At 48.4% G+C, this 21,140-nt stretch overlaps 1 protein-coding gene across 1 annotated transcript in view; it reads right to left on the reverse strand.

Annotated features, from left to right (window-relative positions):
- Positions 1–21,140, reverse strand: part of ZC3H12D (zinc finger CCCH-type containing 12D) — a 31,653-nt gene that overhangs the window by 4,342 nt on the left and 6,171 nt on the right. The window contains exons 2-4 of the mRNA XM_024747900.1: positions 19,434–19,808; positions 4,980–5,119; positions 3–237 (exon numbers count right to left, since the gene is read on the reverse strand). Coding sequence (XP_024603668.1) covers positions 3–237; positions 4,980–5,119; positions 19,434–19,738 — 680 coding nt within the window. The 5' untranslated portion in view covers positions 19,739–19,808. The remainder of the gene's footprint in view (positions 1–2; positions 238–4,979; positions 5,120–19,433; positions 19,809–21,140) is intronic.

The raw sequence follows: 21,140 nt of genomic DNA on the forward strand, positions 1-21,140 counted from the left end.
ACCGGTCGTTGACGAAGGAGAACATGAGCAGCCTCTGCTCTATGAACCACTTCCACTCGGGGTTCTCGCTCTGCAGGTCGCGGTAGTTGTCGTTGGAGACGATGACCCCGTCCTGCTCGTAGGCCACCTTCACGATGTAGCGGTCGTCGTAGCAGACCACGCGCTTGCCGCTCACCTTGCGGGACGGCGTGTACACCAGCACCGCCTGCCTCTCCAGCTCCTCCAGCACGTGCTGCTCTGGGGGCCGCAGGGCGGGGACCGCATGAGGCGCTTTCTCGGAGGGACTCTCCACCCCCAGAGCCGTCCTAAACTCCGGAGCTGCTCCGGCAGCTCAGGGCTCCTCTCTGATCAGAATTTGCCAGCAGCCTGAGGTCAAGTGGGCTCTTGGCTTCTGTCCTGCCTGCGTCATGACAGGAGCCCTGAGGATGGTGCCCAGCCAGGGAGACGCACTTTGGAAGGAAGAGTGAAGCCACAGCTCTTGTCGTTGTGATGGTTACCTGCCCCGTGCCCCTCCCACAGTAGACACAGAGGCCTTCTTCTGGAGAAAGACATCCCTATTTTAACTAGAATCCCGGCACTTAGGAATTACCAGGAGCCCTGCATCCACCTGGAAGAGTGGTGCCGGGGCCCTTAGCGGAGAACCACTGCCCCCCCTCCCATGACACAGGAGTCTGCTGGGACACCTTCAGGACGGAGCAGCCCACAACTGACAGCTCTGAGGGACACAAGAATGTCACGCAGAGAGCCCGGGATTAGGAATCTGCCGCCTACATTCCGCTCTTAGCTCCAGCTCTCGGGTTTTTCACCCCTCTCTGAACATCAGGTTTTGCACTTATAAGATGAGGAAGATGACTCCTGCACCTGTCTCACAGCATCTGTGGGACGACTGGACCAGCGCATGTGGGGAGAGCCCCCAAGAAGCCAGGGAGGAGGGAGTGTGTCCTGGGAGCTGCAGACGTTACAAGGTCTCTTAGCAGGAGCTAAAATCTGCATCTCTGGACTGCCTACTCTTTGATCTTAGTTTTGCCTTCGGAGACAAAAGAAATCCCTTCCACACGAAACAGTTACTCCGCATGTGGAAGATTATTAGCATATTCGTCCCCCATGTCTCAGTCCTTTCCTATATGACATGGTTCCCAGACTTTTCAAAAGTGCATAATGCATGTATGGTACAAAGAATAATTTTTTTTCAATGCCGTGTGTGCGGTGATTTTTTTTTTTTTTTTCTTTACGTGGGCCTCTCACTGTTGTGGCCTCTCCCGTTGCGGAGCACAGGCTCCGGACGCGCAGGCTCAGCGGCCATGGCTCACGCGCCCAGCCGCTCCGCGGCATGTGGGATCCTCCCGGACCGGGGCACGAACCCGCGTCCCCTGCATCGGCAGGCAGACTCTCAACCACTGCACCACCAGGGAAGCCTTGATCATTTTGTAATGTATAAAAATATCGAATTGAGACAGGAAGGAAGGCGGAAGGACACAACTATTGAAAGAATGCCACAACCATTAAGAAGAACGGGATGCGACAAAAACTGATTAGAACCTACTAGGCGCAACATGGCAGAACATTAGACTTCCCTAGACCTTGAGCCTCATTATACCCTTATTGTAATGCATTAACTAAATGACACTATGACAGGCACCATGACAGTTTCAAGGCTAGCCATAAAAGGCCAAAAAGTAGGGGTGCCCCAATTCCTAGAAACTCCTGCCCCTTCTCCAAGACAGAATATTCCTCCCACTCGTTAGCCCAGCCCATAAAAACTAACCACTCCATATCGCAGGGCCGGCTCTCACCCTCTGAGATGGCCCACACTCTGTCTATGGAGTGTGTAGCTCTCTAAATAAACCTGCTTTCACTTTACTATGGTTCATTCTAGAATTCTCTCCTGCCCAAAGCCAAGGACCCTCACTTGGTCGTCTGTCCCAAGGACTCACTCAAGACCTCAGACATGACTATCCTCGTGTCCCATTTTTCCTGCAACAGAATCACTACGTTGTACATCTGAAATTAATACAACACTGTAAGTCAATTATACTCCAATTTTAAACTACAATTCATTAGCTAAATGCCATGTGTGCGGTACTCCCTTTGAGAAATAGAACATGGCCCGTGCTTTGAAGTCCCCATTGCCCCTCGAAGTTTGCATCTCCCTCCACTCCCTTTAAGATAACCCAGTTTTGAGAACTTTGTGTTTATAATTCCCTTGCTTTTATTTTTTTAAATGCGTATATATGTACCCTTCAAAAGGACAATTTCCAATGTGATTATGAGCCTCCAGACTTTACACGAATGGAATCACCTTGCACATACTCTGGGGCAACTTCTTTCCTCATTGAACATTGTGTGCATGAGGTCTGGCCATGTCATGACTGTCAGTTTTGCACAGACGTCTCCTGGTACAGAAGGACAAGGGTTTCTCTAGGGTCTGTCTTAAGGAGTGATACTGCTGAGTTGTAGGGAAAGGCACTTTACAAGGTAACGCTGCATTGTTTTCCAAAGTAGTTATATCAAGTTACTACCCAACACAGCGTCTAAGGCAACCTTGCCAGCACTTGGCATTTGCAGGTTTTTAAAATTTTTCCCAGTCTGGTGGGTGTAACGTGGCCTCTTGCTGTGGTTTTATTTTGCATTTCTCTGGTCACTAATACAACTGAGCATCTCTTCATATGTTTATTGACCATTTGTGTTTTCTCTTCTGTCAAATGCCTTAGCACATTTTTCTATATATGTGTCCTTTGTCTTGGTCTTATTAATTTGGATAAGTTCCCTATAGATTCCAACAGGAATCCTTCATCAGGGATATGTGATATATGGCCTCTCCCAGGTTGAGGCTTGTCTTTTCGTTTTCTTGTTTTTGTGGTATTCGCTAATGAACGGAAGCTTTTATTGTAATGTAGGCAAATGTATGACTCTTTCCGCTGTCTCTCTGCATTTGTTGTGGCTTGTTTAAAAATTCTTCCTACCCCAAAGTGAGTTCCCTACTCGTTATCCGTTACGTATCGCACAATATATATTGTACAACATTGCATAGCTGTTGGAAGCCACCATTCTCCATGTTCAGACCATAAAGAATAATCTGGGACAACTGGTCCATGATGAACACAAGTGTTCATCCCCCCTCCTTCTCATAATCCCATTGAAAGAGAAGGGAAACAGTACAGAAGGGGTAGGGAATCCATAAGCACATTAAAAATGGGCTTGGGGACAGCAGCAAACCCAGGATTTTGACAAATTTTAGGAAGACAGAAAGCAGGTAGGATCAGAGACTTCCCTGGCGGTCCAGTGGTTAAGACTCCATGCTTCCAATGCAGGGGGTTTGGGTTTGATCCCTGGTCAGTGAACTAAGATCCCACAATGCCACACGGCAAAAAAAAAAAAGAAAGAAAGAAAGAAAGCAGGTAGGATCCGAGACTTCCCTGGCGGTCCAGTGGTTAAGACTCCATGTTTCCAATGCAGGGGGTTTGGGTTTGATCCCTGGTCAGTGAACTAAGATCCCACAATGCCACACGGCAAAAAAAAAGAAAGAAAGAAAGAAAGCAGGTAGGATCATATTGATCCTACAGTACAAAGGGAACCACAGCCCAGATGTGCATGGAGCCCAGATGTGCATGGAGGCTGAAGAGGAGGTAGAGCCCCTTCCCTGCAAAGTCCCAGCGCTCTCCAGCAGGAGTGGCGAGTCAGCAGAAGTCGGATTATTAACTGAAAGGCTACCATGGGGCAGCTGCATCCACCCTTTCTGGTCCCTATCACTGCATGGAAAGTGAAGATATAACTAGGAAGGAGGAGGTTCCCATGTGGCCTTTGACCTCCTAAAGTAAAACCATCATCCTCGTGGCACTGGAATGTGTGGTGGGCAGAGGCGTCCAGCTGCCTGCCTGCTCTGCGCAGGGTGTGCTGAAGTGAACTCCTGCTCAGCACATTCAATGGTCAGTCCTACCTTTTAGGGAAAGATCCAAATACCAGGAGAGGAAGCCCATGGCAACTGCACAGGTACGTATTCAACCAATCTGGTTCTTTTTTCACAAGTAAACACTGACAAGCAAAGGATCACCAGACTTTTGAGAAGAAGATTTAACAGCACAAAGAGAGAGATGAACAAACAGAACTGACCCCAGAAAAAATAAATATGATTCATGGAACTTCAGAGAACTTTTTAAAAGTCTGTATTAGTATAGAAATAGTCAAGAAGATACCGTATCTGTAAAACAAGAATAGCGTTTTACTTAAAAAACAGAATCCGAAAGAGAAGAAGCAGCAACTGGTAACCACTGACAGAACTGAAAACAAAACCAGCAACTTTTGGTTAAAAGGCTGGAAGAAGAAGTCAATGAAACCTGCCAGGATCACGAAGAGGTCGGCCCCAACACTGCGGACTTGGCTGACATGATACCAGCAGTGGCTCAGCATGTGACTTCTTATAAGAAAGTCAAACAAACAAAAAACCCTGTTTATTTAAACCACCTGTTCTATTATTTGTAGCTGAAAATATTCCTAGCTGATATAAGAATTAAAAATAAAGAATTCCCTGGGTCTCGTTTTCCTTTGTTTGTTTTTTTTTTAAATGAAGAGATTGAACTAGATGTTCAGTTAATAAATATCACTGGACCAAACGGATGCCTCTTTCAGTTCCTGTATTCTACTAGGGGTGGGATGCAGACCCAATCTTTCTGCAGAGTGTTAAAAGTTATAAGATTCTATTATTTTTGGAACTTAATCTTTCACACTAAAAGAGTAAATACTTTGTTCATTTATCTATCAACAACTATTTATTGGGCACCTGCTATATGCCAGCTGTTACGCTAGGTGACAGGGCTCCAGCAGGGCACACTCGTGGTCAGTGCTTTCATGGAGCTTATAGTCCAGTGAGGAAGACAGACATCATCAAACAAGCGGTAAGCAGATAACTGACTGTGATTTTCAGGAGTACTGTGGAGGAAAGGTGTATAGTCCCTCTTGAGAATGTACCTGCTTCAGCATACCTCTAATCGGGGTATCAGATCTTGGTGGTTCTTTCCTCCAGGAGGGGACAAAAACTTTGACGTAGGTGTGTCCTCTGTCCCTGAACCAGTCCACAGCCAGCTGGATTCCGCGGCAAGAGAAGGCTTCTTTATTTCCATGACTACAATGAGAAAACAAAGACATCTGCAGAGAAACAGGAAGGGTTCCTCAAGAGTGACTTTTCCTGGGAATAGCCTGGATCATAGTCTCATAATCAAAGGGAATCAGGCAAATCTGCATTTTAAAAATAGGTCATTCTTTGCACAGAATATATCCCTTAATTGGAACCAATTAGTTTGTGATAATATGTAGAGGGTCTCCGGCTCCAAGGGGAGTGCATTCCAAGGATTAATAGACAAGATCCTCTTATTAACTGAAGCTAATATGGATCAAGAGAGGGTTGTCAGGGCCTTCCCTGGTGGCGCAGTGGTTGAGAGTCCACCTGCCGATGCAGGGGATACAGGTTCGTGCCCCGGTCCGGGAAGATCCCACATGCCGTGGAGCGGCTGGGCCCGTGAGCCATGGCCGCTGAGCCTGCGCGTCCAGAGCCTGTGCTCCGCAACGGGAGAGGCCACAACAGTGAGAGGCCTCGTACCACAAAAAAAAAAAAAAAAAAAAAAAAAAAAAAAGAGAGAGAGGGTTGTCAATGTGATATTTGTCTCCCCAAGTCCAAGTAAGGGTGCCAATGTGCCCCCCAAATTCCACTGTAATCACCCATCAGTGGAGGCAGGAAGGAGAGAGTAGTGTGAGAGGAGGCTCAAGACCAGGCAGGGGGACTTCCCTCATGGTCCAGTGGCTAAGACTCCGTGCTCCCAATGCAGGGGGCCCAGGTTCGTTCCCTAGTCAGGGAACTGGATCCCACATGCTGCAACTAAAGATCCCGCATATTGCAACGAAGATCTCACGTGCCGCAACTAAGAGCCAGAGCAGCCAAATACATAAATAGAATAAATTAAAAAAGAAAAAGACCAGGCAGGGTCTTAGGAGCTAGAAGATCTATCTACTCCTAAGAAGCATGAGAGCTGTAGAAAGATTTTAGAAAAAAAAAAAGAAAGATTTTAGGATTTTAAGACCGGGGGGTGTATGTGATGAGATGTGATCTGATGTATGTTTCAAAGAGTTCAACCTGGCAGCACAGAGGACAATAAGTTGGAAGGATCCAGAGTAGGGGGGACACCAGTTAAGAAGCAGTTGTAGTCATCAAAGCAAAACCTGATGGTGACCTGGACCCAGCTGGTGGTGGTGAAGAGTAGGTGAACCTGAGGGATAGTTAGAAGGTAGTATCTCCAGAAGGTGGTGATTGACTGGGTACAGGGGTGATAGGGGAAAAGGCACTGAGGAGACTTCTGGCTTGTATAAGGGGATGGAGGGCTCCCTGAGACAGACTCTGTTTGGGAGGAAGACAGGATTTAGAGAAAACGATCCTGAGTTTGGTCGTGGACACATGGCGAGTTGGGAGGAGCCTTGGTGACCTCTAAGTGGAAATATTAAATAAACAGCTAGGGTTCAGAAGAGAGGTCTGGGTGATAAAACATGTGAGTCATCTGTTTAAGCACCAGTTGGAGCCACCGCGTGGGGAGAATTGCCTGGACAGAGTGAGCATCCAGGGGCTGGACCTGGAGGAGCCCTGGAACCGAGCAGCTGATTGCAGGTAGAGCAGGACAACCAACGAAAGAAGCAAAGGCATCTCTCAGAAAAAAAGCGGGGGGGCTTCCCTGGTGGCGCAGTGGTTGAGAGTCCGCCTGCCGATGCAGGGGACACGGGTTCGTGCCCCGGTCCGGGAGGATCCCACATGTCGCGGAGCGTCTGGGCCCGTGAGTCATGGCCGCTGAGGCTGCGTGTCCGGAGCCTGTGCTCCGCAACGGGAGAGGCCCGCGTACCGCCAAGAAAAAAAAAAGGAAGAGAAGGGGGTAAAGCAGAAGAGGCTGCACCGTGGAAGCCTCGGGAGGAAGGCAGCCAAATGCTGCTCTGAGGGGCCAGTGAAGCCTGAAAACACCCCTCAGACTTCATGAGTGGAGGTCAGCGGCATTTTGCTAGAGAGGGAGACAGGTACATAGATTTGAGATACTGAGAATGCAGACTCAGTGGGACTCGGCCGTGGTCTGGCCTCAAGACTAGCTCACCCCCTGCTCACAACTTCCACCCAGCCACCGGCACTCCCTCAGCCCTTTGTCCTGACCATGCATCTCCCTTCACTCCCATCACAGGGCCTTTGCACCAACTATTTCCACTCCTCTCAGCCCAGCCCATTCCTCCTTCGGCTTCATCGTCACTTCCTCAGGAAAAGCATCCCCTCGCCTCTAAATTCCGTCAGATTCCCCTGTTAGGAGTCCTCACAGCACCATCCTTGTCCTTCCTGGCACTTAGCACAGTTGGACATGCACACTCCCCCAGGGGATGAATTGGGCCTCCCCCTTTCTAGAGCATAGGTTCCTGTTGCTGCCCGTCGTTCCCAGCACCTAGCATGGTGGTGCCTGATAATTGGTAAGGGCTCAAAAAAACATGCTGAAGAAATGAATGACTGAGAAGAAACAGGTCTTACGAGCAGCCGGAAGAGAAGCAGCCCAGGCACAGGGAAGGGTTGGCTGGAAGGACCCTGGTGCAGGAAAGGCTTGCGCGTCTAGGGACTGAAAAGAGGACAGTACGGCTGCAACCCATGGAGCAGGCGAAGGGGAGGTGGGAGAGGCAGGGCTGGGTGCTTAGAGAGCCAAGGGTCCCCATGGCCCTCGCATCCTCTCCACATCCAGGCAAGGCCAACACATCAGATCTTCACATTTGTGCTTTCTCTTGTGCGTGGCTTCTTCCACTACTTTCTCAGAGAGGATTAGGATAGGTCCAGGTTTATAAAGTAAAAAAGGGAGTCTTAGAAATGCTAATCAGGGGCTTCCCTGGTGGCGCAGTCGTTGAGAATCTGCCTGCCAATGCAGGGGACATGGGTTTGAGCCCTGATCTGGGAGAATTCCACATGCTGCGGAGCAACTGAGCCCACGAGCCACAACTACTGAGCCTGTGCGTCTGGAGCCTGTGCTCCGCAACAAGAGAGGCTCCGACAGTGAGAGGCCCGTGCACAGCGATGAAGAGTGGCCCCCGCTTGCCACAACTAGAGAAAGCCCTCGCACAGAAACGAAGACCAACACAGCCATAAATAAATACATAAAATTTTTTTTAAAAAGAAAACATCATGAAGTCTTAGTATATGACACCATATGGTAAGAAGTCATTAATTCTTTAAAAAAATAAAAAAAGAAATGCTAATCAATGGTGTTAGAAGTTGGGCTTTGTGGAGATTCAAGAGAACTCTAGATTCCTGTAGCCCCAGTGACGTATCAGGAACCAGGCCTCACCCCCCTAGATCTGTAGGGTCTTCCAGCTTAGAGAAAATAGCCCTTTGGCCGTTGTCGCTGAGCTGTGAGGCTTATGCAAACAGTAAGGAGAAAATATCAACAGGGGGACTTCCCTGGTGGCACAGTGGTTAAGAATCCGCCTGCCAGGACAGGAATAAAGGCACAGTTGTAGAGAATGGACTTGAGGACTCGGGGAGGGGGAATGGTAAGCTGGGACGAAGCGAGAGAGTGGCATGGACATATATACACTACCAAATGTGAAACAGATAGCTAGTAGGAAGCAGCCGCATAGCACAGGGAGATCTTCTCGGTGCTTTGTGTCCCCCTAGAGGGGTGGGATAGGGAGGGTGGGAGGGAGACGCAAGAGGGAGGAGATATGGGGATATATGTATATGTATAGCTGATTCACTTTGTTATAAAGCAGAACCTAACACACCATTGTAAAGCAATTGTACTCCAATAAAGATGTTTAAAAAAAAGAGTTTGTAGTAAATGTAATTTCATCATGTAGAATTACATTATCTACTTAATCCATTATTACTGAACATTTACGTTATTCCCAGTCTTTTGCCATCATAAATAATGACATAGTTAACATCTTTGTGCATAAAACTCTGCTTGTATTTCAAAATTATGTCGTGAGGATAGATTCCCTCAAATTAGAATTACTAGGTCAAAGAACCTGAGTACTTTTATTAAGGGTGTTGATACATATTGCTAAATTATCTTACGGAGAGACTGTCCCAATTCACATTCCCACCAGTTGTGTATTAGAGTACTGCATCATTTCAACAGTTTGGTAATTTTATTGGCAAATAATGAAATCTTGCTTTAATTTGCATTTTTTGATTACTGATGAGATTGAACGTTAAAAAAATATATGTTCATTAGCTATTGTTTTTTCTCTGTGAATTTTCTATTCATGTTCTTTGCTTATTTTTCTGTTGCATATCTTTGGGGATGTCTGTTTTTTCTTTTACTTGTAAAAACACTTACCTATTAACGATATTAAGCTTTTGTCATATTATTGCCAATGTTTTTTCTAGTTTTGTTGGACATGTAATTTTACAATTCTTGACATGCAGAAGTTTCAGATTTTTACATATTTAAGTGTACCAATCTTTTTCTTTGCAGTTTCTTCTTTTTTTTTAACTGAGTTTAGAACATTATTACTGATTCAAGGATATGATAAATAATCAACTTTGTTTTCTTTAGTTTTATGACTGTTTTTCATATTTATCTTTTTAGTATTTTAGAATTTGTTTTGTGGTAGAATGTAACATGCAGCTCTAAGCAATTTTTCTCTTTCAAAGTAGATAGTTGGATTCTGTACACAATTGATTGAATAACCCAATTTCTTTCCCATTGACTGGTGGCCCTTTCTTCATCTTATATTACTTTCTTATGTAGTCAAGGGTCTATTTCTGGGGCATTTCCTCTGCAATGGTTTGTGGTTTTTGTTCTCAAGTAATACATTGTTTTAATTATCAGCAATAATACTACTTTTATATCTTCTTTTCCTACAGTTAATACCCCTTATTTCTAATTCAGTATATTTAGTTAGACTAGGATTTTTTTTAGAAGAGTGTCTAATAAAAATGGTAATAGTAAAAAAAAAAAAACACAAAAAATAAAAGAATCCACCTGCCAATGTAGGTGACATAGGTTCGATCCCTGGCTCAGGAAGATCCCACATGCTGCGGAGCAACTAAGCCCATGTACCACAGCTACTGAGCCTGCGCTCTAGAGCCCACAAGCCACAACTACTGAAGCCCACGTGCCACAACTACTGAAGCCCGCGCGCCTATAGCCCGTGCTCCGCAACAAGAGAAGCCACCGCAATGAGAAGCCCGCGCACCGCAACAAAGAGCAGCCCCCACTCGCTGCAACTAGAGAAAAGCCCACGTGCAGCAACGAAGACACACACAGACAAAAACAAAAACAAACAAATAAATTTATTTTTTAAAAAATCAATGGGGCCTTCTGTGGTAAAAAGGAAGAGGAAATGAAAAGCTAGTCCCTTCGGCCCCAGCAGAAGTTGCAAAACAAGGAGACGGAGGGAGAATGAGGGGCCACTCACAGCGTCCTTACCCTGCCCCCCAGGCCTGCCCCACTCGCTGAGCCATGAGGGGACGGAAGGGCTGGCGACACCGCGATGGATGTGAACAGGAGGCTGAAGGCTTTTCTCTCAGCACAGCCTGGGTCTATCGCAAGCCTCTCAGAGAAATCGTGGTTTCAGTGGGTGCAGCCTCCCACAGGGCTACAGAGCTGCCGTGGAGGAAAGTGGCGGATAGGTGAACCGGAAGCGACACCCCTGGATCCCTTGCTTCCCCGGGCCTGGAGGATTTCACGCAGCCTGGGAATGGACAGCACTTTAAGCCAGCATGGTTCCCCAAAAGGACAAATGGGACCGATGATCCTCTCTGTTGACCATTCCGGAAGCCAGGCCAGCCCATTGCTCTGCAGAGGAGCCCGGTGACCGTCCCAGACCCCTCTGCCAGAAAACACCAGGTCTCAAAAGCCTCCAGATGCCATTTGGGAGAGGGGCAGGGGAAGGGAGAGGAAACACGAAGCCTGAGTCCTCCAGAAGACAGAAGACACTGAGCTATCACAGACGGGCAAGTGTAAAGTTTGCTCCTTCCCGCTACCTAGAAGGTGGCGAAGAGATTTCACCTATCATAGAAAATAAGGTCTGTGTTCTGTGCACATTGCAGCAGTGATGTGAACATCTGATGATACCCACACTCCCACCCCGCCCCCGAGCATATGTATCTCTTGGCCGCAGCAAAGTGCCCACAGTCCATTCTCAAGAAAACATATCGTTGCCACAATTCTTTTAAAATTTGTTTCTCTGGCGTGCCATGTGGCATGCGGGTTGCAGGATCTTAGTTCCCCGACCAGGGATAGAACCCGGGCCCCCGGCATTGCGAGCATGGAGTCTTAACCACTGGACCACCAGGGAAGTCCCTAAAATTTGTTTCTTGACTGCTCTCTTTTCTGTGACTACCTATCTGTCTTTAACTGTTCAAAAGCCAACTTTCCATCCCTGATGCCTTTGATGGGTGTGTGACTTGGGACGGGGGTTGGGAGGTATAAATCTCACACCCATCAGAGGTATCAGGCACCCCATCCCTGTGAATGGGCAATGGGGAGCAGGGTGACGAGTTCCAGTGACTCTGGAGGCAGGTGGAGGGGAGGCAGTTGGAGGTGCAGAGATTCAGGAAGAGAAGAGCTGAGGAATGGGGCCACCATCAGCTTCATGCAGCAGAAACTGGCCCCACGGCCTCTCTGATACAGGACTCCAAGATGGCAGACCCCAACCAAGAGGCTCCAAAGGACAGTTACGTACCCCCCAGACCAGTGGAAGATGGAGGGAGTGTACGTCTTCCCATCAGTGCGGCCAGTATCTTCCCTCTCTCCCTCAGAGGTACCCTCTCTTCCAGCCTGAATTCCAGGCACAAGGAGGTTGGGGACTGGCCCTGAGAACCCCTAAGTTGGTCTCTCTGGAATGGAGGATTTTTCATTCAGGTCCACCGTTTTGCACACACTCTACCCCAGCCTCATGAGCCTTCTGGTCTCTAGAAATGTGAAGATTATCTATGTTCAGTCCTTGCCATGTCTTTTTTTACCAACCTCAAAACCCCATCATGGCTGCCCTAGTCCTGGCCACAGAAAGCCCTGAGCAATGGCAGGATTGATGCCACAAGCAGGGGTCGCCTCCTCACCACGTGGGGCTCTGTTTCTAGGAGGCAGCAGAGCTCTCAGTCAGGTAATAAAGTTCAGCGGTCACCCTGGAAGCCCACACCCCACGTACAAATGGGAAGTACGTTAGCCAGAGGCACCCCTTCCCCTGGGCTTCTCCTCCACTCGCTCAGCATGCAGCTGTGAACATCCCCGTCAGCAGGGCGCTGTGCTGGGGGCCTGGGGAGCAGTGAACGAGGCAGACCTCGCCCCAGCTTCTTGGAGCTCATTCTTAACAGAGTCCTGTGTATCTGACCACTTTGCACGTGTGCCTAATTTAATCATTGCAAGAAGCCCTTGAGGAAGTGACATTGGCCCCATTTCACCCTTGAGGAAACTAAAGCAAAGCCATGTGCTGGCTTGCTGATCTCAGAGCCTAATCTGTTGGGCTGCAAACTCTTCCTTCCCATCTCGATTTATTCCTGCCCCTCTCCAGTCTCTGCTCCTGGGACCCAGACAGCAGCTCCTTCGGAGCAAAAATTACCACCTGTCCACAACACTGTAAATCAACTGTTCTCCAATCAAAACTTTAAAAAATTACCAGCTGTTAAAATGCTCGAGCTGGGGGAGGGACCTTAGCGCTTCTTAAAAGCCACTGAGAACCACTTTATCAGGCAGAGAGCTGAGCGCCAGGCCTCGGGAAAAGGAAACAGGAGTGAGAGGATTTGAACAAAGGGAGGTGGTAACGGAAGTGGGTAGGTACCTGAGGCAAATCCTGCTTGACGAGTGTGCCTGGGCAGCCACCATCAGCGCGTAGCCATTTACAGTAACTGATAATCTAAGTGAACGCCCCTGTATCATTAACTGTTGCCCAAGAAGTCTCTGCAGAAACCAGCAGACGGTCTTATGAAGAGCTAGGCGGTGGTTTGGGGGTGGGACGAAAGGAAAGACAAGCGGAGATTCCTTTGGGGTGTGAGATGTAAAGGCCCAACACTGATTGACTCTGTTTCTTACTTGGGGTTAAACTGCAAACACTCTGAACCTGGAGTTTCTAGCCCTTCCACCAAGAGATCTCCCCAGCTCAGGTCAGCAGGGAGACAGGGGGTGACCTCTGAGAGAGGGTGCTCCCTCATCTCATAAAAGGAGAAATGGGTGCAGACTTAGGTGGGAACCCAAGGCCAACGTTGGTTGGAGTCCATTCAGGGGCTGAGAGGCAGGTTGGACCCCCAGCCCAGGAGTGTGCCCCCTACACCCACTGAGAGGGGCCTGATGAAAACCTCCCATTGCCAACCTCAGCTCTCTCATCACTGAAGATTTGTTTCTCCAGAGTACGCCAGATTCTGTTAAGGTTTTTAAGAGTTTAAAAAGGTAAACAACAAGTCAAACAAAAAACCCTGTACACCCCCAAATGAGGAAACACTCAAATGAAACCCTTGTCAAGGCCAGTAAGAGGATGTGAAATTATCAGGTGTTTTTTCCCCAGGCTGAAAGCCTTCAACTCACTCCTTTCCTAAATCTGCCTACAGAACATACACCACTGGTACTTGTCAGTGCGTGTGGGTATTTGTGAGTTTGCCAGGCAAGAAAATGTTGGCAAGAGTCGGCAGCGAGAAGCAACATTCTTCCCAAACACCACAGTGCAGCTGGTCACATGCTTTCAACGAAAGTCACCTTTTTAAAACCTCTGGACATTTTTCTTAAGGCCAAGCGTACAGCGACTCCAGAGCTCAGCTCACAGCTTCCTCTTTCCTGCACATGCCCACATGCACAAACACGTACGCCTACACACCCCTGAAGGTGTAGGGACTGAAAATCCGTCTCTGTGCTGCTGGTCAAGCAGAGCCACCATTCAATGCACGTGACCTTCTGAGGGTTCCCAACAGGCTGGCAGCTGCAGGAGGGGCATCCTGGCCCCTGGTGAGGGAGAGGGGTCTGGCGTGTCCTGTCTGCAGCGGGCACGTCTGGAGCTCATCGTGCCTGGGGAGGACTTTGGGCAGCACAGAAAGGCTCTGGCCCCGGAATAAAAGTTTATGGGGTCAGGGTCTCCCACTCTGAGACCAAAGATACATGGAATTAGCAGCCCAAAGATACACAGTGCTGGGGAAATGGAAAGAGCACTGAAGCCAGAGACTGGCACTTACTGCTCTGGGACCTGTGGCAAGTTACTTACTCTCTCTGAACCTCTGCAGAAGAAGAGACATTCCTTTATGAGAAAAATGCATCTATTTCTTTCACACATGCATAAAGTAATCACCCTGAGTCCTAGAATGTTAGAGATGAGAAAGTACATAAGATTATCATTATTCAGTCCAACCTCTTACCTGTATAAACAGGGCTCAAAAAAGTCAGGTGACTCTATTTACAATAGCCAGGTCACGGAAGCAACCTAAATGCCCATCAACAGACGAATGGATAAAGAAGATGTGGTACATGTATACAATGGAATATTACTCAGCCATAAAAAGGAACGAAATTGGGTCATTTGTAGAGACGTGGATGGACCTAGAGACTGTCATACAGAGTGAAGTAAGTCAGGAAGAGAAAAACAAATATCGTATAGTAACGCATATATGTGGAACGTAGAAAAATGGTTCAGATGAACCGGTTTGCAGGGCAGAAGTAGAGACACAGATGCAGAGAACAAACGTATGGACACCAAGGGGGGAAAGCGGGGGGTGGGGTACTGGGATGAACTGGGAGATTGGGATTGACATGTATACACTAATGTGTATAAAACATATAACTAATAAGAACCTGCTGTATAAAAAATTAAATTACATTAAAAAAATTTTTTTAAAAAGGTCAGGTGACACATGTGGAGGTCACACAGTAGGTAAGCTGAGGAGCTACAGCTGTACCGTCCATTATGCAGACACTCACCACATGTGGCTATTTACATTTCAAGTTAATTCAAAAGAAATAAAATTGGAAATTCAGTTCCTCTGCCACACCAGCCACATTTCCAGTGCTTGGCAGCCCCATGTAGCAAGCGGCCACCATATGGACCACCATATGCGGGTAAAGAACTTTCCATCGTCACAGGGAGCTGCGCTATTGGGCAGCCCTAGGCTAGAGGTCACAACTCAGATCTTCGGACTCTTAAGCCCTATGTTCTGTCCCCTGCTCCTGACCTCCCTAACTTCCCATGTGAAATACAAGGATTTCAGCAAAACTACGGACAAGCATGAGATCTGCTTCCCAGGTCCCAATCTTACACGCCCGCCACTGCAACTTAGAATTCACATTGAAGTTGACCCACCACTTAGGAAATGGTAAATGAAGCCATTGCTCCTGCTTGTAAGAACCAAATAGACTCCTTTTGTTGTTACAGTGAGGAGATGGGAGGTTTTTGGAATTGGGTGGTATGGTCCTTTCGAAATGACTTGAACAAGATGTATGCTCTGAACAAATACATTCCCACTTATTTTAAAAAGCACTTGGCCAGTGACCCTCACTGCCGATCTCCAGAGAGCAGCCACCCCAGGCCTACCGGGTTCAGCCACTACAAATAGACTTGGCCTACACATTCTGAGGCTCTGGGGAGAGGAGCCCATGGAAACTCCTAGAGTGATGGTATGGTCAGAGCACAAGGCTGGAGGCCAGGGTCTGATGGAGCCAGTGTTGATCTTGGCCAAGCCCTTCTAGGCCCTTCCTGTGCTTTTTCCTCTCTCGACTCAGATGGTCAGAGGCAAGGACAAATGACCCCCTCTCACATTCTCTGTGCTAATGGAGAGGCTTAGCGCCCTGCCGTAAAGCATGACATTATCTAGAACTGCTCATTCTACATCAGTGTTTCTTTACATTTTGGGGATCACAGACCTTCTAAGTAGCTATTGGAAGCTGTGGATCTTCTCCCAAGGGAACCAATATATGTATACAGATTCTACTTTTTGTAAATCATTTCAGGCCACTGCTGGCTTTGAAGATGGAAGGGGCTATAAGCCAAGGAATGCAGGTGGCCTCCAGAAGCCGGAAAAGGCAAGAAAACATATCATCCCCTAGAGCTTCCAGAAAGGAACACAGCTCTGCCGACACCTTGATTTCAAACCAGGGAGACCCAGGCCAGACTTCTGACCTCCAGAACTACGAGACGATACATTTGTGCTGTTTTAAGTCACTACATTTGTGTGGTAATTTTGATATAGCAGCAATAGAAACTAATACAGATTTTTTTAGTCTTTAAAGATCCACTGAAACACAACTTCCCAAAGATAATGAGAAAAAAAACATGGCTGAAAAGTCAGGCTCTTGTTCTCTGTGAGCAAAGGCAGACACAGTCCCAGGCTCCAGGGGACAAAGCCACAGTCAGCAAATCAGCAACAGTCACCCTATAGGATGCTGCTGCCAACAGAAGACACGCTTCTCACCTGCTCAGGGCAGAAACGACATGCATCCCAACCTGTCTTTTAGGCTCCTCCCCACTCCTTCCAGGACCAGACAGCACATGAAGCAGCAGCATCTTCGAAAACAGAGAATGGCAATGCCTGCGATACTACCAAACCAGCGAAGGAGAACTTTCAGAAACCATGTTTCTGAGGTTAACTGAGTTTTGAGGTCAGCAGATAACGAGTAGACACCATGCTGGGTTTCAGTAATCTGGCCCCTCTAAAGATGCACCCCACACTGGGAGCTATCCTTTACAAACGAGGATCTGGCAGAGTCTGAGGTCAGGGGTCCTCTTGAAACTCTGGTTGGAGGACACGGGAGGTGTTATTGTAGGAGAAGGAGCGGGTGTGGATCTGAACATCAGACCCCAACTCTCTCCCAGACGTGCCTTTGAACAAATTAAGTCCCACCATCAGGGAGCTGTGAAATTTCTCTTTTTGTTCCTAACTAAGGGGATGCAGGGGGGCAGGGGAGGGGATGTTTGTGTATATGTGCATATATGTACGTACACACCCTGAGAACACACACAAATACATGTGTTCTAGGTATCTGAGGTCGTTTTTAGGCAGCACAAGTCTGAAAGAATTCATGTTCTGACACACACATGTTCATAATAAGCCTGAGAGATGGTTTCCATTTGTAAGCCACAGACTAATTACAATCGTAGGAGGTGAGGGCGGGGTGGGACTAAATGGATTTACCCAGAACACGTCTAGGTCATGTGCAAATAGAGGACGTGGTTTAAATGTGAATTCCAAGCAGCAACAGAGACTTTCACCAAAAGAAAACCCTCCACCATCACCCTATTGTAGCTGTTCCTAAAAAACGTCTGGTCCCTAGGGCCTCCCTGGTGGTTCAGCGGCTAAGACTCTGCACTCCTAGTGCAGGGGGCCTGCTTTCGATCCCTAGTCGGGGAACTAGATCCCACATGCCACAACTGGGAGTTGGCATGCTGCAACTAAGAAGATCCCACACGCCAGAACACACACGGCAACGAAGATCCTGCGTGCCGCAGCTGAGACCTAGTGCAGCCAAATAAATAAATAAATAGTAAAAAAAAAAAAAAAAAAAAAGTCTGGTCCCCAAAGAGAGAATGCTTTCCTGTAGCACCTGAAGTAGTTGTTTTACCCTGCAGTCATTCTGCTCTTTTGATCTGGAATCGGAGAGCTCATATAATCTTAGGACTGGAAAGGTCTTCGATTTAAGCAATATCACCTTACTTTAAATACAAGCCAGGGACTTCCTTGGCGGTCCAGTGGTTAAGATTCTGCCTTCCAATGCAGGGGGTGCGGGTTTGATCCCTGGTAGGGGAGCTAAGATCTCACATGCCTCACAGCCAAGAAACCAAAACGGAAGCAATATTGTAACAAATTCAATAAAGACTAAAAATGGTCCATATCGAAAAAATCTTTACATGTAACCCATGTCTTTCTACTGATGTCTAGAAGAAGAGATGCCTCATCCAGACCAGGCAGAGGCCAGGCCCCTCTCAGAACCCAGCAGACTTTCTTCCTAGGATGCTCAGAACCTACTGGATTCTTAAAAATCCCTTTAACTCCCCCAGAGATCTTGAATTAAGCAGGATTTCAGAGTCTCACCTATCTGGTGCCTCCACAGAGCATGTGTGAGAATGCCTTAGAGACCGAAGGACCAGCTCCTAGGCCCCAGGGAAAAGGCAGGGCTCCATTGCCTATTGACATAATCAAGCCCAGGGAGACTTGGCTGGCTAAAACTTGAATGAACGCTTGAATGAACTTGTCCTACACACCAAGCAGGGCATATTGGAACTACCCCCAAGCCTGTGCCATCTTGAGTTAACCTTTCCACACTTCTGTCCTGCAGCGCCCAATCCAAAGTGAGCCCAGGGACTTCCCTAATGGCGCAGTGATTAAGACACACACACCCCCAGTGCAAGGGGGCCAGGTTCGATCCCTGGTCAGGGAACTATAGATCCCACATGCATGCCGCAACTAAGGAGCCTACCTGCTGCAACTAAGACCTGGCGCAACCAAATAATAATTTTTTTTTTAAATTTAAAAACAAAAAAGCGAGCCCAAATTTTCAGGGAAAACCACTCGGTCTGTCAGCCAAAGAATACCCCGTTGACACATTCAGCGCCGATAACACTGCTCTTCTCCATCCACTGTGGCTCAGCTTTTGGAAAGGGACGTGTGTCTATTTGTAGTTGTGAGTGACCGACTTCCTGTAGCTCTGCCCTTTGCTGGGCTGCAGCTAAGCCAAACAGTAAAATAACGCGCTTGTTTGGGCAAAGCCTCCTCCGTGCCCAGTGCGGAGCATGGGTGAGGCTGCAAAGCTTCTCTCTCAGCTGAACTTGGCCTCTCCGGGAAAGATGAGTTGGGGCGCGAAGCTCTCATCACCGAAACACACAAGATGCCAATACACCAGTATAACACTGCCTCTAGAGCTCAGGGGCCACAAGCACACCTCCCGCACCCAGCTAGGGAGCCACTCCACCACCAGGGCCGCCACCAGCACAGCTCACAACCCCCAGCAGAGGGCTTCCAGCACAGTTCAAGTATTACGTTTTCCCATCTGCTTCTCATAACCTCGAGGGGAGTAGAAGAGTTCTCTCTTGACCTGTGTCACAGAGGAGGAAGCTTGAGATACCCCAGCTTTCCCAGAGTCACACAGCTGGTCAGGGACAGACACCAGACAGGGAGCCGTGCTCACCAAGGCCCAGCTCTAGGCTCTTCCCCGATTATTCCTGAGTTAGTACGATAAAAGCTGCCGTTTGTTGAACACTTACTTTGTGCCAGCACTGCCCTAGGCATTTCTGTGCAGCTCCAGTTCTTACAATTACCTTCTACGGAGCTTGTAGACCAACGTTACAGGTGGAGGAAGTGAGGCTCAGAGGGGTTAACTGACTTATTGAAGGCCACACAGCTACTGAGGGATGGAATGGGGATTCCAAGCCCCATCCATGGGCTCCAAAGCTCCTCGGACAGACCCACTGAGAAGAAGGTTAGTTCTCCCCGCCCGCGGTTAGGGGACGAAGAAAGCTACCTCATTGCCACGTTGCTGCCGTCGATCACTATGGGTCGCAAGGAACTGGCTGGGCCTCCTCTGTCCTCTTCCGGGTCCGCCCTCAGCCCACGCTGGGCAGAGTCGGGGTTCCCACAGGAGCCCCTGGGAACGAGCAGGGGCGCGGCGCTGCCCTCGTGGGCACTGGGCCGGCTGCCCATCTGGATCAGCTCCTGCAGCACGTCGTTGACCAGGGCATCCTCGCCCAGCTTGCCCAGCACCCTGACCACATCCTCCCGGCCGTAGCCCAGCTTCTGGAAGAACTCCATCTTTCTCGAGCGCTCCATGCTGTGCCAGCTGGGCCCCCGTGAGGGTCCTGCCGCTGGCCTCCTCCTGGCAGAGCCCTACCGGCATGAGCTAGAGAGAAAAGGCATCCATCAGGTGTTTCCTGGGCAGAGGAGGTGAATTATGGGTGCTCTCTCCCCCCACTTATCTGTCAGGAAGTCACGTCGGGGCCTGGTCCCCTGAGGAGTTTCAGTGGCTCAGTGTGCTTGAAGAGCCGTGATGCAACCACGGTGCCTGTACTAGTGGCTCTCCCAGGCCTTCACCCCACTCCCGGTCCTGCAAGGGGGCCAGAGGGACCCAGAGCCGCTGAGCAGGCCACCCAGCCCTCGGGACATTTGTGCACAGGCCAAAGAAATGTTTTTTAGGCTCTGCTATGGCTGAATTGTTTCCCCCGCCAAATTCATATGTTGAAGCCCAGCCCCCAGCCCCCCAGTATGTGACTATTTGGAGATAGGGTCTTTAAAGAGGTGATTAAGGTAAAAGGAGGTCAGTGGAGTGGGCCCTAATGCAATAAGACTGGTATCCACATAAGAAGAGGAGATCCGGACACAGTTGGGTACAGAGGGAAGGCCATGCGAAAGCACAGGGGAAAGAGGCCATCTACCAGCTAAGGAGAGAGGCCTCAGAAGAAACCAGCCCCACCGACACTGTGATCTCAGGCTTCTGGCCACCTGAACTGTGAGGAGGTGATGATAATAGTAATAATAATTATAATAATAAATTAAAAATTTTAAAATAAATCTATAAAGTCATCCCTTGGTATTGGGGACAGGGGGCAGGCTCCAGGACCCCTGCAGATACCAAACTCTGGATGCTCAAGTCCCTTATATAAAATGCCTTAGTATCTGCATACAACCTAGGCATACGCACCGGTATAGTTTAAAGCCTCTCTAGATTACTTATAATACCTAATACAATGTAATGCCATGTAAACAGTTGCCAGGGCGTGGGAAATTTAAGTTTTGCTTGAATGGCCCAGGTCTCAGGCTTTGGGAACTCTTTGAGTTTCGTTAGCTGTTCAGGGTGAACGGGGGTTAGCCAAGACAGAGGAAGCAGCAACAGGTACAGATTCCCCCTTCCTCCGTGGGTCAGTCTTGCCCCTCAGCCAGGCCCCCACCAAGCCAGGAAGGAGGACAGGTGGCGGGACAGCTTCTCCAGTGCCAGAGCAGGTGAGGGGCTCAGCCTTCCAGGGCCTGGGTCTGGGAAATTTCTGGGATTTTTTTTCGAATATTTTGAATCCACAATTGGTCGAATTCGAGGATATGGAGGGCCGATTGTATACATATTATACGTGCATAAAATAAATACCAAGTCTGTGGTATTTTGCCATGGCAGGCCTGGCAAACTAATACAGCTCCACGGCTTAAATAGGGGAAAACGCCCCTTGGTGAATTCTATTCCCAG

This window comes from Neophocaena asiaeorientalis, unplaced genomic scaffold, assembly GCF_003031525.2.
Source record: "Neophocaena asiaeorientalis asiaeorientalis breed wild unplaced genomic scaffold, Neophocaena_asiaeorientalis_V1.1 scaffold123, whole genome shotgun sequence".
NCBI lineage: Eukaryota > Metazoa > Chordata > Mammalia > Artiodactyla > Phocoenidae > Neophocaena > Neophocaena asiaeorientalis.